Genomic DNA, 17,673 nt, shown 5'->3' with positions numbered 1-17,673 from the left:
TGTTATAGGAAAGGTCAGTATTCTGTAGAAATTAACCCCTGGGTGCAGAGCAGCACTTCCCATCATCCCCATGCCTCCTGTGGAAGTTTTAACTGTGAAGTGCCATTAGAACATGTAAACAATTTAAGTTCTTTGTGTATGTGCTGCCATGAGTGAGGAGCAAGTCTGCCGAAACAGAAACTTCCAACCAGTCTGACATTTTCTGTTTTAAATAATAAGACCCACAAGCACCAATAAAATAATACAGATAAACACATCAGATTTTACAGTTCTGCTAGGCCAGGCACCAACTCTTGGATTACTCCCCATACTTCCACCCCACTCCAAATCCCCCCCACTGCAAGCCCTGAGCTATGACTTACTGGCGTCCCTCTCCCACTATCATTCCAGCAAGTCCCTACTGCTTATACAGTTTTAACAGATGCAGTAGGTTTTAAAGCCTTCTCATACAATTTTTCTTTTTTGATTCAAACCTACAGGCTCCCATGCCTTCTTGCTTACAGTGGCCTTGGAACCCAACAGCTTGTCAGATAATCGCACTGAGGATTCCCAGGAGACACCCTGATGCATTAGGTCACAGCCTTTTTCAGACAGCTAGAAAACATTATCTTGGTTCAACTAAAATCCACTCCCAGTAGTATGAAATTTCTCTTCCGACTGCTGGTTTGGGACGACTGAGGTTTATACGGTATGATCTTTTAACGAGCCACCATTGTTTCTAATTAGGCAAGCAACCAAATATTTAATTAACTGTTGTAACTTGAGTCACACAAGTGGCTAATAGTCTAAACAGAAATTAAGTAGAGGTGCCTTATCTCATCTCTAAGCAGCATTGCACACGCACAGGCTTCTGCAAAGGTCAGGCAGAGCAGGAGCGAGCAGGGGACACACCGGAGCTCAGGGCACCGTCTCAACACAGAAGGACGAGAGCCAGAGGCACCAGTGCATACTGCGCAACACGTGCTGCAGCGTTTGCCAGGAATGACTTCACTACTTTGCCGAGACTAACAGGGATGGGAAGGAAAACTACTTACAAGAGGGGATTTTAACAAGATACCTCAACACAAAGTTTCTGAAACTCCAGTGTGCATGTGCATTTGCCAAAAGTTAACCAAAACCTTCAGGTCCAGCACTTGAAGCAAGATTGATAGCTAGCAATCCTCTGTCTGGCTGCTCATGCGATAATTTTGTTCTCTTCCATTGATGGTCAAACCCTACAATGACTCCCATCAATTCCTTCTACATTTCCAATCACACTCAGGCTAAGTTTTCAAACATTGAAGCCTGAAACACAAGTCCAAACGTGTTTTATACTTGGGTCATATAAAGTTATTCTATAAACTATGTGTATATAGTTCAGGTTTGTCCTCACTCAGCTGATTTGATTTCATGTCTTAGAGTGCACCTAGAAAAACAAGGATGTTACCTGTCACAGAACCAGGGAGGCTGACAGCCGTACAGGCAGCCCTGAGCTTGGCTCAGAGAACCCAAACTTCAATTGGACATGCACTTTGGAAATCCCTGCTCGCATGATAAAAAGAACAACATCCCTACAACTATTACACCACCAATGTAGTTAATTCTTGTAGACTTCAGCATGATTGGAATTCCACTGTAGGGGCAGCTGAGCAGGGTTTTGGGGGTAACGGTTTCAAAAGGGAAGCTGTAACTTTTGATTCTTGGTGCTGAGTACTCTGTGGACGTCACACCATTGAACTCTACCGCTCAGCTCCTGAACATGATGGGGGCTAAAGCTTCTTCCTGGTTCACTGGTTGCAAAGCTGTGCTCCAGCAACGCTGTCATGGTCAATCAGCAACTGACTTCCAAAGTAAGGAACACAGACTCAGCCTTCTAACAACAAATCCATAGTTTATCCTCAATACTAACAAGTACATTGCATTGAAGCGTCAATAGAACCATTCAGAAAGTTTCTGAAGCACCACATTTTTTTAAAAAGAGGGTCAGGGAAGAGTGCCTCTCCTCCTATCTCGGTAGCTTCAATTTAGTTAATAATCAGTTCCCTTTAGAACTTTACCAAACCTGATTCACTGCTACTACAGGCACAAGTGAGCTCTTTACCTCTTCACTTGTTCTAGTGAGGAACAACGTTACTCACCCTCTGTTTAGAGGGCATCCTTACCAGCTTGGCATTTTTGAGAATGAGTCATTTGTTTGGAGGACCCAGCTGCCTCTGGTATGACACCGATGTCCATGAAAAGTGCCTGCGAAGGGCTAATGAAATTGAACTACCTGGAGTGTGACAGCATTCTCTCAAAATAGCAAAGATGTTCTCTTCTTTGAGAGAAAAAAAAAAAAAAAAAAGTATTTTTTACATCAGAAATGCTTTTTAAAGTTATACTGGAAAATATTTACCCTTTTACTGTTAGTCTGTCAAATTCTCTAGTAAATGACAATTAGGAGTTCTTCAACAGACTGTCTCCATTGCTTACTGAAGCAGAATATAAAAAATGATAGCACATGATTGCCATGAATTTCTAACCACACATTTACTTTGGAGAAATCTTAACAAAGCACTTGCAAGGTGCTATTACACTTCGTTACTTACACTGCGGGGATTATGGTTTTTGCAACAACTTATGTATTATTTACTGTCACTTGTACTACGTAATACACAGATGCCCTATGGGGCTCAAAGGCTCTCTGTACTGAGTGATGCACAGAGCGTGGCCCAGTCTCTTCCCTGAATTGTGTGTAGTACAGACAAGCAATCTGAGAATGAAGATGTAAGCAGAGATATGTGCCTAAAGTAACACAGTAAGTCCTGAACAGAAGTACAAAGAGTATCCAGGTCTCCTGATTTCCTAATGAGTGCACAATAAGGACTAGACCACCACCTTTCTTCCATTAACCCGCTTCACTCTAGACCCGTAGCTGAACTGTCATTAGTCATTCTATAGAAGGAAAACCCCAAAAAATCAATAAGAATTAAAGCTTCACAAGGCTAAGCACTGGATAATGAAATACATAATATGCTTCGTCAATGAAATACATAAAACCCCTTCAAACCATAATTCACAGCTCTGAACACTTTTGCAAACCACTTCTGGCCTAGCACTGACTTTATGGGTCTTACCAAGACCATAAAATAACTGGGAACCCCCTCTGATGAGCTGGAAGACTGGGGATATGTTTCTCCAGTTTCTCTGAACCCTGATGAAAGGTTCACAAGCAAGCAAATTGCTTTTATTTCCAGTCCTGCCTTAGTAATTTACTTCACTGAAAAAGAAATACAAAGAAAAATGTGAAGAGAATACTCTTGGAAAGATCTTAGTCAGCAAGTTTGCATTTTATTTATTCAAGATGGAAACATGAATAGAGAAACTGTATCTAAGATAAGAATAAACTGCGGTTTGCTACCCAGAGTGCCAAAGATACATACTTTTCTTTATACAGTGTAAGAATTAGCTACTTACAGTTTTATCTGTGCCTCAGAATACAAGATATACGTCTAAAGAGAAGGTTTAATGCCCTATAAATGTAAATCTAGCTTTCAGAAACTGTATCTGTGTTACTTTTTACAATCATGCAATAGGTAGAACTGTGGGTGTGAATTTTTGAAGATGAGACCATCTTTCCAACTAAAAAGTACCATGACATAACGAGACAACAGAAGCAAGTATGAGGGCTTCAAAATCCTCTCGATTCAGGTTTCAATTGAAATGCTTTTGTGCAGTGGAATCACTTTTACATATTTAAGTAATGCAAAGCTGCATAGGAAATGAAAAATGTTTTGTTGCACTTCACATCTGGAGACACACATGTATGCCCAGAAGAACATCCCACCAAATTATTCTCTCTCTCTCCATTTCACTCTGAGCTGCATTAGTTTTAAAATATGAAGCAGTATAAAAAAATTAATTTCACAGTTGGAAATCAGCATTCCATTTACTGTGGAAAATAGGTACTTGGGATAATATGTCCCAAATTATGGGTTAACACAAAATGTAGAGTGAACTCAGCTCTGGTTTTGGTCTTTTATATTCTGGTTAACTTCAGCTTCAGTTAGTCATTATCGTGTCACTTGCATTTGCAGTGATGCTACCACATTAAAAACTGATAAGTCAACAATTAAGCATGGGTGAATTTCCAGGTACTAAAGATTATTTTATCAGAAGGTGAGATTCAAATCTCAGTATCTAAAATTCAACACTAATTGCTTGAAAATTTTATCACTTTTGTTTCTTTTATATAAAGCAGGTATAACAGCTGAGGGCAGTGCTAAGCAGAGACAGCTCCTCTGAGTGGTTTACTCCCTAGGGAGGCTCAAATAGGTCTTCCGTGCAAAACAGGCAGAGTTAGTGCTGGAGATCCCAGTTTTTCATGGCCAGTTCCTCCAAAATGGCTATTTATAGCCAGATCACAAAATCCAGTCTTTAAAATACCGAGATTTATAAGCAGGCAGTGCATAGATGTTATGATCATAACTACTTTTTCTAGCTATGGCAATTCTGTAGTGCTACTCCATGTTGCATCTTCCTCTAGGTTTTTAGCTGTTCTTAACATTACCTAACACAGCACTGCTGTCAATACTCATTAGGAACTGACATATAAAGCTGCCTCAGCTGATGGGTTTAATAGCTTTCCTCATTGCATTTATCCTTTATCCTTCTTCCAATCTGTAGATTTATTATTACTAGTAATTATCCATTCTCTTGGGCTGATTTGTTTGCTGGACAAAGGTAATGCAGTAACACTGTTTACAACCTACATCCCTTCAGGTGCAATGAACTGCACTGCAAAATCTGTATTAAGCCGCCGGGTGGTGTGGGGGGCGAGGGGTAAGTACAACCGTTTTTCACCTCTTTTCTCTAATCAGGACAGATAATAACTTCATCCCCTTTCTCTTTACTTATCCTGCTCAATAATTCCTGTAAATTGGGTTATCCAGTGGTTCAGCACCTTCTAGAGCGAGTTAGAGGTTAGCCGCTGCCCAGCAGAGTAACATAACACACTTAGCACTCCTACACCTTTTGCTTTGGCCCTGCGCTATTCAGAGCTCTGCCAGATCAAATGTGGCATGTCACACAATGAAAAACAGATGGAAGGATCCTTTAATGGTGTAGTAGCTGGAAAAGTATTTAGAGCTACAGAACAAACACAGCAATGCACACAGGCCAACATTTCCAGTGCTGCCTAATGCATTCAGCTCACCAACTCCCCAGCATGACAAATAGAAATCAAGTGCCCAGCTCCCTACTTACTTTCACATATTTCAGCATACGCATGCAGCTACGCGTTACTTTCTGAAAGTTAACCTCACAAGAACAGCTTATTTTCAGTATAGTTATGATTTTCCCCCTTATTTGTAGCCTGCTGGGTGTGAGGGCGGTCCATAAAAGCACTCAAGAACAGGGTCTTGCCTTAAGGATTTTGCTTTTTAATCCTTACAGACAACGCAGCGAAAATAACTCTGTTTAGAAACTCATGTGTACACAGCAATTGGTGAAGTGGCAATCGGTCATAGCAGCTCTGCTGAAGCCATTGGTGTTAATTCAAAACAGCCCTGGGAAGTACACAGAAGACCTAAATGGCCTTTATTTTAAATATTGGCAGGTTTTTGCTTTTCTGTCCTATACTGATGCTACTTTTCTTCTGTTTGTAGTTCACCCAACTGCTAGAGGCAACAGTAATTCTCCCTACTAAGCAGTCAGCAGTAAGTGTAATTAACGTCTCTTTTGGGGGCCCAGAAATCCTTCCCAATGGTAGGAATGCGGTGCAATATTTTCTTCCCCCGTCTCTATTTCTTACGCTCTTTTATCAAGATTTTCCTATTCATATAACTGTTGACAATATATGGCAAACGTGAAACCCCATCTTTTAGGAACCGGACTGAAACAGGCTTCCCACTCCTGAGAATGATGCTGACCAACTGTTCACATTTTCTATGTTTCTATGTTGCATACAGAAAATGCCTGTGAAGACTTCCCAGAAGCAACACAGCAGGACAGGAACAGTGCTGGGAGCAGAGCCTATATCCTATAACCCAGCAGTATTGTTTCAACTGTTTTCACAATAGCCCTGTGCTGACTAGATGCAGGAAAGGGAAGATCTGCATTTATTTAGACAGTGCTATAGTGTTAACGTACTACACACACTACCGCTTCATTCCCTGCCATATTAGTCATTCTCTTTGACTTTACTGGTGTTCTTGGGCTGATAAATTTATAGATACAGTAATAGGATTCTGAAATAAGACACAATTTAAGAACACAGTTTCAATTGCAATGATTTGTGGTATGAGGTCATTCAGACCAGTCTACTTTCCTCTTGCCAAAGAAGATTTGTAGCTATTATTCCCGCCCCCTGCGCCCCGCCCCCCCCCCCCAAAAAAAAAATAAAAAAGCAATGATCACATGCCATTTGCTTCAGCAGTGGATGCTACAATACCTCAATGAATAATATACAAGAAGCAGAAAAAAACCAAACCCACTATGCCTGGGGATAATGCATGGTGTGTTTTTCTTTAGGATGATTAAATGTGAATGCATGTCATAGGATGCAGGGATTACTCTGCTGGGAACCCATGAGTATGAGAGCGTACAGCCCTCTATCTAACCAGGCAAATGGCCACGGAGAAGGTTAAAGGAGCCCCTAGGCAGACCCAGCATATGCACTGGCTACTCCCTGGCTGCTGTATTCACTTGGCTTTTTTAAAAATACAGACATTTCATAGATTCTTGGGTCAAGTTCCACACTCTTTCACACCTAGGAAGTTTCACTGAAGACAACAGCTTTCTACCACCGAATCAGGAAGCTTAATTTGGCTTTGCCAGCCTTCCACCAGCCCTCTGCCACTAAAACCACAAAAGAAACCTTTGTAGCCAACAGAATAAGCCACACAGTTCATGGCTCATGGGCTGGTCACACACAACTTCCATCAGCAGCTGCCCCTTCCTATTGCAATGTCAGGAATACAGTTAAAACTATTTCCTTTTCTTTTTACGTGGACTTAACCTCCTGTACACCTGAAGCAAAGCTTCCATCTGATGCCTTAACAACTGCACAGATCAGCATCTTTGGTAGATACCAGAGACTCATATGCCTGCAAGACGAAGTGTTTAAAACCAAGACTGCTTTGGAATATCTCACATGGATCTTCTTGCTTGTGGAGGAAGCACACTGAACAGTGCTGACTTTCAGAACACGAGTCAGCCCTATACTACATCACAAGACAATGACTACCTGCACATATCTAGTAGAAGGAAAGAAAAAGACATTTTCAAAAAAAAGTCTTGCTGTCTTCAGCCTCTCGTGGTCTTGTGTCTACTTCAAAGTAATTTTAAGCAAAAATACAAATCCTCTTTTCATCAGAAGGGTGTTTCAGCAAGAGAACATGGCCTGAGCTCTGCATTTGTGATGACACAGAGCAACCAATATACCAACAAATGTCAGAGTACTCAAATTCAAATGAATCAGTCACCTGTTCTTAAAACCAAAGCCAATCCATTTTGTCCATAATAGCAAGTCACATAGGCAACTACTAACATCCCACATAATCACCTCTATCTATTGCATCGCTCAGCATGCAAACGATATCTGATATGCCTAGGCAGTCAGATTCATTTCTGAGCAAGAGAAATACATCACCAGATTTCAACAAGCTTGTTCATCTTCAGCTCATTTTTTAAGAAAATAAAGACTGTGACACAGACCTTCAAAGGGCGATCCCCTCTCCCATCCACCCAGCAAACACCCAGTTCATTGCCTTTGGATTTCTTCTTTCACCACAGCTATGCTTGTTATGTGGAAAAGTATTCTGTTTCTACTACTTTGTGAAAAAGGATTTTCAATAAAAGATAAGCAACAACATCAGAGAAGACTTCTATAATGGAGGTTTCACTCAGTAAACAGGTGTCTGGGAGATTATCTCACCAATTTAACCAGAGCTGCAAACATCAGAACGATTCTAGGATGACTAAAATCCCCTCTTTTTAAAATAAAAGCCTTTTATCTGCCAAGCAACACTTCCCGTTCTAAAGGCTGTTCTACTCAGCAGTTGTCAACTATGTATTAATCCAATTCATATAAGACCTAGAAATAAATACTTTCATGTGCAGAATCTTTTGGGAAACTCTGATTCCCTGAGGCTTTAAAGAGCAATTGTTGCTTATCACCGTGGAAATTTCACTCGAATTTAAAGCCTGGTAACAAGGAAAAAAGATCCATCAAATATTTCAGTGATTAACAAGCTTCCCAGTCTTTGTCATCCTCAAAGGATTTTCATCTGATCGGTAGGGAAAATGCTAAAGAAGAAAATGAAAGGAAAGCAATCTGACCCAGTAAGGCAGTTCTTGTGTTCTCAGGTCCTCTATTCACCACTCCTGTCCATAATAATAGCACTCATTTCTAACAGTCCGATACAATCAACAGCAATATCAAACACCTTGGACCTTAAAGGGTATATGTGTTGGTAAAGACAAATGCTATTTAACTACCAGTAGATAGTATAAACCCCTCCCTAAAGAGCTCTCATAACAAAACCACTGTGTGTGGGAGAGGCAAAGCACTGCCAGAGCACTTAGAAGAAAAGCAGGTAATTGAAGTTTTGCTACATTTAAACTCCATGCCTGTGCAATAAAAATGTGATTTTAAAAGCCCTGTAAAGCACAGAACTTTTCTGGTGCCTTACTGTCTGTCACTGCCCAGAAGTGGTCCCACTAAAGCAGTGAATAGCTGCGTTTTGTGTATTGTTGTGTAATGTGGGCATGTGATAAATGGCATGGCATGGCATACATGTCAAAAGCCTCCTAGTGATGGAAGCTTTCAATCCTCTTCACAGCATTCAAGGAGAAAAATAATGCATTTCAGCGACTAGGAACAACCTTGGGTGTGGATTAACTTCCAGCTGGTTGAGATTCATCCTATGCCCCCAACATCTTTTGTGTGCTAACACATTAGAAACATGCAGAAACAACTCACCATACCTGAGTATGAACTGATCCACAGTAGAATTGTTGGCAATTGTCACATAAACATTTACAACCTCTCCTTGTTTGACAGGTTTTGAGGGCAACCAGACAACGATATTACTGTCCAGCCGTAGCTCTGTTAGCCGAGAAGTCTCCTGCCCTCGGTAGAGACTGACAGATCCAATCCTCTGCAAGTGGGACATGGTTTCATCCATGCCATCTTTTCCTGGCCGGATAGCATTTCCCTTCCTTATATCCTCAGCAGTACACTCTCCCTTCTCGTCTCCTGGTTGGATAGTATAGTAAAGCTCCACAGGGCTCCCTTCAAACTGATCCGGTGGCTTCTTACGGCCCGTGACAATTGCAGGGGGGTTAAACCAGCTTGGCAGGAGCTCCAGCTCTGCCACACACAACCCCAGATCCCCTTTCAGCCGGCAGCTGCCTCTGACTTCCCGCGTCTCTCTGAAGGCAAACACGCGCAGGCAGGGCAGCCGCTCCGTGGTGCTATAGTCATCCCAGTCCCTGCCCACGATGTAGAACAGGACCTGGACTTTGGGCTTGCTCAGGTAAATTTTGTTGCTCATTATGTAGGCCTGAAGTTTCCAGTTGTAAGTAAACTTGTTAGCAGATCCAAAGAAGTTGGAAGTTAACATTAGGTCCTGGGGCACAACTTGTTCAACAGAAAAAGGTCCGTAGCTGGCGTTTAATATGGGCGGTCTCTTGGCTTTATATGGGAAGAACGATTCCACCCTGGACTGCAAACTGGAATTTCTCATGAAGTCCTGGTTGGCTTCTTTGAGAAAGAAAGATGTCTCAGCACTGAAGATCCGATAGCTCACAGGTAGGTATGTTGGTAATGAAGAAAATCTCTGATTATTGTCCAACACCCCTCGACATTCTGTCACTAATAAAAGAAAAGTTGATGCGAGTTAGATCAAATCTGCTTATAGGTTCAAAGGAACATTTACTACAACTTTAGTGAAGCTACTTGCTAAGTTAGGGATAAGCATTATTTCATGCAAAAATATTTACAGCATAGCTACATGTTTAGATGTAATTAATTCTTTTTTTTGCATTACATTTGCAAAAGGAAAAAAAAATATGCAGGCTTTAGTGCTACCCTGCATTTATCTATGATACACGTTTTGTTGCACAGGTGATATACAAAGGGTTGTCTGCAGCACGATTAGTTATCCATACTCCTGGAGGGAGTAGGAGGAGGAAAGTTCACATCGCAGAAGCAATGCTTGTCCCAATAGCTATTTTAGATGGCTGAACTGTACAGCAGCAGTGCTATCCGAATACGCAACAAATCTATAAAATACTCACTGAACGCTTCAACTATCACCTGGATGAAAAATAAATACATTACTTGTCACTCCTATGCAAAGTCTCACCTCCCTAACAAAACTTCAAGCAAACTTGCATAAGTTTGCACACACCAGTTTGCTTAAGGACTGGCTACAAATCAAAGTCACAGCCTTCCAAAAGCAATTTTCTAAGAAAACAGGGTGTCTTTTAAACCACCCACATGCTCACCTTCCCCACTCTTTTTCTGGTCATGCCATTCCCTTGTAAACTTTCTGCCCACTTAGAAACTTCCCTCCTGTCTTTCCAACCTTTCTGTTCAGTTACAGCATGCGTAAGGCATTCGGTACATCAGCATGGTCCACTGAACCACAGTCCCTGAAGGACTGCTAATCACTACCCCTGCAGGAACACTGGCCAGGAGATCAAAGGTAGTTTCTGTTCTACAGCCAAAGACAGAAACTGCTTTTCTAAGAACTGACACACACCCCGTTTCACTCTCTTCCTCCATCAAGAAACCTTGCTCTCATGTTACTGTTTCTAGCACCACAATCTGCGCCTCTATAGTTTAACATTGCCAGTACCCTCAGCTTTCTAAGTTATTTAAATGTAGATGCACATCACAGGCTAGAAATACTACAAGTACTAATATATTAAGATGCACACAGAAGGAAATTAGTACATACTTGCCTACTTTAAATTTCAGCTGAATATCAGATCCCTTTTGACCTAAATGTTGTTTTTCTGTTATAAAGATTAACACCATGTATTGTCGAAAAGTAAAATTTATTACCTAAATTAGGGTCGATACCAATGAAGAACATGTTGATTATATAATACTACTCACAGCCCATCTTCCTAACCCATACTGAAGAGAATAACTACAGGTAGAGAAGGTAGATGAATGACAATGCATCTAGTGCTAGACTGCCTTTAATATTTAAAAATAGATCTTGCCCCCAGACATATGTCAGTTCCAATGCCCTTGGGGAATCCCATCACTACTTAAGGTTCTGTGTAAGTTCAGCTTTTTAAAGAAGAAAAGCCACTGTAAGGGCAACGCATAATGCACAGATTCATGTGCATTCTGAAACTCAGGAACACCTGAAGATCTCTAAAAAACCCGACTGAGACAGGCTCTTTTATCAGCTTTCTCAAAGGTCTGCAGCTTGAGGATTTGTGCAAATAATAGATTCACTGCCCTTCTAGCATGTGTAGCTGCTAGTACACTAATTATGCAGTCAGATTTAATTAAATGTTTTCAAGTAATAAATAATCAATATCTGTCATTACACCAAATGACTACTGCCAACAGACAACTTCGCTACAAACCTTTGAGCGCGCACATAACCAGTGTGCTGGCACTACCTGCTGCTGGGGAAGCAAATAGCTTTGGTAGGCAGGTGTTAGGCAATTAAGAAAAAAGGAAAGAAACAAACACGGGGGAAGGAGAAACCAGAGCTCTCAAAGGACAACAGCCATACATTTGAAGTAAGAAATTAAGATGTGTTCACTCATGTTTAATTCATGCACCTCCACTTGATGGTAGAATTAGTTCTCATAAATGAGCAAATTGCCATGACTGGAGAAAAAAAAAAAAAAAAAAAAAAAAAAAAAGTAAGAGGCCTGTAATGAAACGCCAACATGTAGTGAATTACCAGCACTACACTCTCTCTGTCAAGTAGATTAAAATACACATTTAAAATATAACATCCATTTAAGCACACAGTTACAATCCGGTAAACCTCCAATCCCTGGCATAAATTTTAATTCTGCTGGAAAGGAACCTACAAATGCCACCTCCTGAGCTGATTGATTTCCCCTTAGCTGAATCAAAATATTGATCGGTTAGGGTTACATCCCAAAGTGCTATGACACTTAAGTAAGGAATGAGAAGAAGATCCACTATGGACCATGGACCTTTAAAGAAAATAGCAAAGCCTACAAGTTTCTTCTGGCCTGGGAGCAGAACAGGACCTTGTTTACTGGCACAGCGGCAGCTTGGTGTCCCGTCACCCTTGGAATCCCGTCCCCTGCCCCAGCCGAGCCTGCCGCGATGTGGTCAGCCTCCTGCAGCCCTTCGGGAAGGGCAACCATCACTGTTCACACACAGATACCACCCATCTTTTAAAAACACCTGGTTTGCTACAGAAGGCAGCTTCCTACCGGTCAGTTTAGCTACTTCAATCTGACTTGACAAACCATCAGAATTTCTTTATTAGGCATCCTCTTGTCTCAGGCCAAGGGCCTTGCAATATTAGAGGGCAGCAAGATCTAGTTGAGGAAAGCACACACCCTCTTCTGTGAATGTAAGCATTAACTGTCTTAAGCTCACAGGTACCTTTTGCTGAAGTGTTTCCATAATTAGAGATATTCTAGATTTGGCACCATTGCTACTGAGGGAACACCTTTGCCTTCAATAGATCTGCAAAAAACAAATAAACTCAGCAGGCTGCAGAGACAAGGGGAGTCCTGTGATTTCAAAGGCCTGTTGATGAGGATCTGTGCTTGAAACTTAACAGCTGTTTTTCTGCAATTCCCAGGACTTTTGCTGGAGCACATTATACTCAGACAGACAGTGGTCTCATTTTTGCAGGCACTCCATTTATCTCAGATCAATCACGTGGATGAGGTATGTAGGACTTGGCCTAATACTAAGAAGAGCCATGCAACTTCTGCTGTAATAAGCTGAAGGCAAACAGCAAAACCCATGTGGTCAGATTGACAGCAAAAAGAAGAAAAAGCTTCTCTTTTTTTATTGTAGTCTAAAGATTTCCACCCACTTTCATACCATAAATAACGGAGTGCTATATTTCTATAGTGATGGCTGTACTTAAATAAATTGTCTAAAGCACTTTAAGCCTTTTACTGATAAAACTGGTAGTTAAAATTGTCCATTTTGTTTTAGAATCCCAATCATGTGCATCAGCAACTACATGCCATCATTTAAGGGATCCGTCCTATACTCTTCATCTCTACCCAACCACATTAATGCCCTGCTATAATTACCAATGTTTCCAGAGAACTTTTTTGTGTGCTTGAGCAGCTCAGCTACAAAGTTATTTAATTATCTATTTAAATAAGATGCCAAGGTTCTTCTGAGTTTCATATCACAAGTTATTATTTTACATAATCATTAAACATAAGATTATTTTGTCTACCTGAAGAACAGACTGCCTGTAAGGAGGAGAGAAAAGAAAAAAAGGCAAAATCAGCCATGCCTATAAGTGTTTTAAGGTGGTCTGAAACAGATTTCTCCATTTTAAACTTTTTTCTGCTCAACCACTGAAACACATTTCGAAAGGTTCATGTTAAAGCAAGGTGTACATTTAAGCATTTTATCCCAATGACAGTGTCGGTTGCGGGAGCAGCATTTCACTGCCAGTTCAGCCTCCAACGTGGGCACAATTGTATCAGTAAAATGCAACTGGGTCTCTGTGACAAGAATGCTATAGGCACATCTATACAAATATAACTTACATCATGGAAGAAGTAGAACTTCAAACAGTTTAGCTAAACGGTATAAATATCCTGAGAAAACCTTGGATGCTTCCTCTAAGAGTCCTGATCCTTAAAGAAAGATGCTTGTTGGCCTTCCAATGGGTTCAAATAAGTGAAACTCCCATTTCATGAGGGCTTTTACAGACTGAAATGGAAATCAAGAATGTGGACAACGATGAGAAAGGAAATGCAGAAACACCATTTCTGTACTGAAGACTACCTCTGATTACAGCAGGCCTGACTTCCAAGTGGGCAGTAAGTGCTTTACCCCTCCACATTGTCAAAAAAAGAGTTACAACTTGTCCAGAAATAAGTCCAGCATGGAAAAGATTAAGAACCATCGAACAAAGCTAGTATTAGCCAAGAACAAAAGCTAAGGCTTACAAGTAATTACTTCTCCTTTGTAACAGCCTGGTGACTTTTTAATCCTTCTTCTGGCATCATATGCTTCTGCAGCACTTCATCTGAACCCAAACAAGCATCTGTTAAGCACATCATCAGCTCCAGTGTGACAGACCAGCTCAAATTCCTGTAACCTAGCAAGTTCATTTTGGGAGTTGGATATGAAATGGTGAATTCTGATCTGTATTATTATTTCTTGGATTCCAGTGCAGAGAAGAATTTTCTTTGGGGGGATTTCATATGGAGATGGAGCCCTGGGTGCTGGATTCACTGGAACAGTCATAAAAGCTTAATATTTTTTAAGCCATTCTTTTATGAGGTTGGTTTGAAACAACTTTCTTTTGGGCTGGGAATGAAGGGTTTAGATTGTGGGTGGGAGATTACTGGCCAATGGCCATGTATCTTCACTGACTGATGTTTGACGAGCCACTGAGCCTTCAAGGAAACCATCTGCCTGTCCCCGCAGCCAGAAGGCTCCCAGCCAGAGAAAGCCAGTGAGAAGCAGAAGACATCTACCCATGCAAAGGAGCGATGTGAGAAGCTTTCTCTGCACCCTGTATGGCCCTCACAAAAGCATATTTATAAGTATTCCTTCCAGGAAACAAACCGTATGAAAGCAGTAGACAAATTGCTATCCCTCCGTGTTCTCCTGTTACCCTAGCACACCAGTACAGCTGAAGTTTTCACCAAGAATTCTGTAACTTTTAAGGGAGAATCTTCTCCTTCCTTTTATACAGCTTTACCCACTGCCTTGTTCCTCCAGTCCTAAACATAGCTATAGTTGAATGTTGTACCATACTGATTAATTTTTTCTCAAATTCCATGCCACTACAGTCCTAAGAAAAAAAAACAACTAATGTTATTTACAGCACCTCCATCACCTAAAATCCTGCAAATCCAGTAAATATTATCCCCCCTCCTTACACGGACTCCCATTGCCACGCTGCAGAGACTAACTGTACTGTACGTGCATTATACAAACCAGCTCCTCATGAAGTCCCCACCCTTGAATTCTCTTCTGTGACTCCATCTTCCACTACAAACCTGTCCTGCCCTTGCACAGCAAATCACATATTCCAGCTCAGGAAATATAGAGCAGGGAAAGAATATAAGTAGAAAAGATGCACTTAAATCAGCGCAGATATTTCCTTCGACATGAAGTGTCAACTGCTATGTTTTCTGATTTGCTCTCCTGTAAATTTCTGTATCGGCACCACATTTAATGACTTTGGAGCATACAAAATCTTTGTAGCAGGTATTTTGCTTAGAACTAGAGCTCAGCAAATACACCCATTTAGACCTCTGAATGACCATAGTTGTACTCTCGTCTCCTCCTGTTTCTACATCTAGAAAACGGAGTTTTGCTGTTAGAAAGGTGGAGTGCAACTTAAAACCAAACAAGCTTAAATTCAGAATATGGAACATATTTTTAATTTTGAGGTTGAGTAACTATTGCAACAAAGGGAGCAATGGCTTGTCCGTGTCTTCACATCAAGACTGGACTCCTTTCTGAAAGGTACTTTTATTCTCAGCACAAGCTGCTGTTTAAGTACAGGGACAACTGGAGTCTCATACTCCTTTCTGGCTTAAAAATCTATAGATTTGTGCCCATTCCAAAAAAAAAAGATTGGAAAGCCTACATGACAGGGTAATTGCAGAAGCCACATTTTCTATTTTTCATGCTTGCCCATCAGATATGCTTCCTCATCCAGTCAGAGGACAGAGAGACTCTTTGACTAATTGCACATAGGCAATGTCAAGCATCAAATGCTTATGGTAAATGCTTGAAACAAATTTGTGAGTTTAAAAATAAACTGTGGAAACAAATCTGCCAAAATATCCATATCACAAACATTCGGGGGAAATTGCAGTCTATTCTCAAATATTCTGTGAGCACCCAATGAGGGCAATTTTGTCGAATAAATGATTGCTAACAAATTTATCTGCTCGGTTCTTTTTAGAATCCGGGTTTCATTAAACTGAGACCTGAAGCCCAAGGATAAGTTTATAATTGCAGTGGTTTTTTTACTCATCTGGGATGGTATATTCTTATTCACATAGATGGGAGCATATACCCTTGGTAACCAACCACACATATTTTAAGCCCAGATGTAGATGGAACCTTATTTAGCCTAGATCAGAGTTCAATTAAACCACACCATAAAGGTTGTCAGGAGACACTATAATCAGTTATTTTGAAAAAAATTCCTATTTTATTCCAGTAGGACAGATTAACTTATTTCATTCAGTATATTGTTAAAAACTGCAATATTCTATTAAATAGGCTTCTCTCATACTGAGAGTATAACCTTAATGAAATTATCCTCTGTATATTACTGCAATCAAAATCTTCACTAAATCTTAACAGACATTTGTGGATTTTGTACAAAATTCAACACTTCCCCTCTCTTCTCCAGCAGAGGAAGAAGACAGTCATTTCAGAACTATCAGGAAAATTACAAAAGTACCTAAAACAATGAATGAACAAAGGTACACCAGGAACTTCTACGTGTCTTTAAAACACCAAAACAAAGGGACAGTCACTGAAACTAAATGATGGGAATTCAAAGTGGATAAAAAAATATTTCATACAGTGTAAGATGAGATGATAGAGCTCACTGCCAGGGAAGAAGGCACAGAGGTCAAGAACTTAGCTAGACAAAGTGAAGATTTGAATGGTTGGAAAGATACACAGACCATGTAGAGTAATGTCATTAACTACATGTAAAACTCCTTGTTTTAATATTTATCTATTAGAATCCAGGATTAGGCTTCTGCATTATAAAGCATTATCCAACATCTGTCAGGTTGCTCCATTTTCCTCGGGATTACTGACAGTGACAGGCACATGCGTATAAATCACAAATAGCTGTTTTGCAATGCACAGCCTTTTCACAAACGGAAAAAGACTCTTTAAAGTCTAATTTGGAAGCACAAGGAAAACTTTCAAAACTTGCACGTTAGAAATGCATTTCCAGTCTTTTAATGACAGCCTGCAAGCTCCACTTTTTGATGGTCACAGTTCTATACGTGTCACCCTTTGACTGCAGAAATTCCAAAATATCCTTTTTATTGCAAACCTGTCTTCTCTATCACCCTCAATTCATATAACTGAGATGTGTTAGTCAAAGACTGTCTGACATTCAGGACTGAAATCTATAAACTGTTTTCTCAGACTGGTTGATGACCTTAAAAGTCTGTAAAACAACAGTGTATATGCAAAGGTCAGTGAAGATTTCAGAAATCACTCCCACTCCCAGTGCTGACATTACCGCTTGCCTGTACTGCGGAGGCCATCTGACATATTTAAGCTAGTTTACTGTTTAGAATCAAAGATAAATATCTGGACCTCAATTTCTGCTAACGAAAGCTTGTGTTATGAGATAAGGTTTGGAAAACCTCTATATAGACACCATTCAGGTACTCCGGCTTTCTTCCCCTTGCCAGAAGCTGCAAATGTCAGTGTCCTGTGAGGAACATACAGTAGGTAAAATGTCATATGATGGCCTTTCGTTCCAATGCCGTTTGCCT

General features: G+C 40.5%; 1 protein-coding gene across 1 annotated transcript in view; it reads right to left on the bottom strand.

The window, feature by feature from the left end:
- The window catches only part of TMEM132C (transmembrane protein 132C), a 221,273-nt gene that overhangs the window by 149,166 nt on the left and 54,434 nt on the right, over nucleotides 1-17,673 (bottom strand). The window contains exon 2 of the mRNA XM_040611372.1: nucleotides 8,947-9,835. Coding sequence (XP_040467306.1) covers nucleotides 8,947-9,835 — 889 coding nt within the window. The remainder of the gene's footprint in view (nucleotides 1-8,946; nucleotides 9,836-17,673) is intronic.

Source organism: Falco naumanni, chromosome 1, assembly GCF_017639655.2.
Source record: "Falco naumanni isolate bFalNau1 chromosome 1, bFalNau1.pat, whole genome shotgun sequence".
NCBI lineage: Eukaryota > Metazoa > Chordata > Aves > Falconiformes > Falconidae > Falco > Falco naumanni.
The sequence above is the reverse complement of the archived record's forward strand: the minus strand, read 5'-3'. Positions and strand labels throughout refer to the sequence as shown.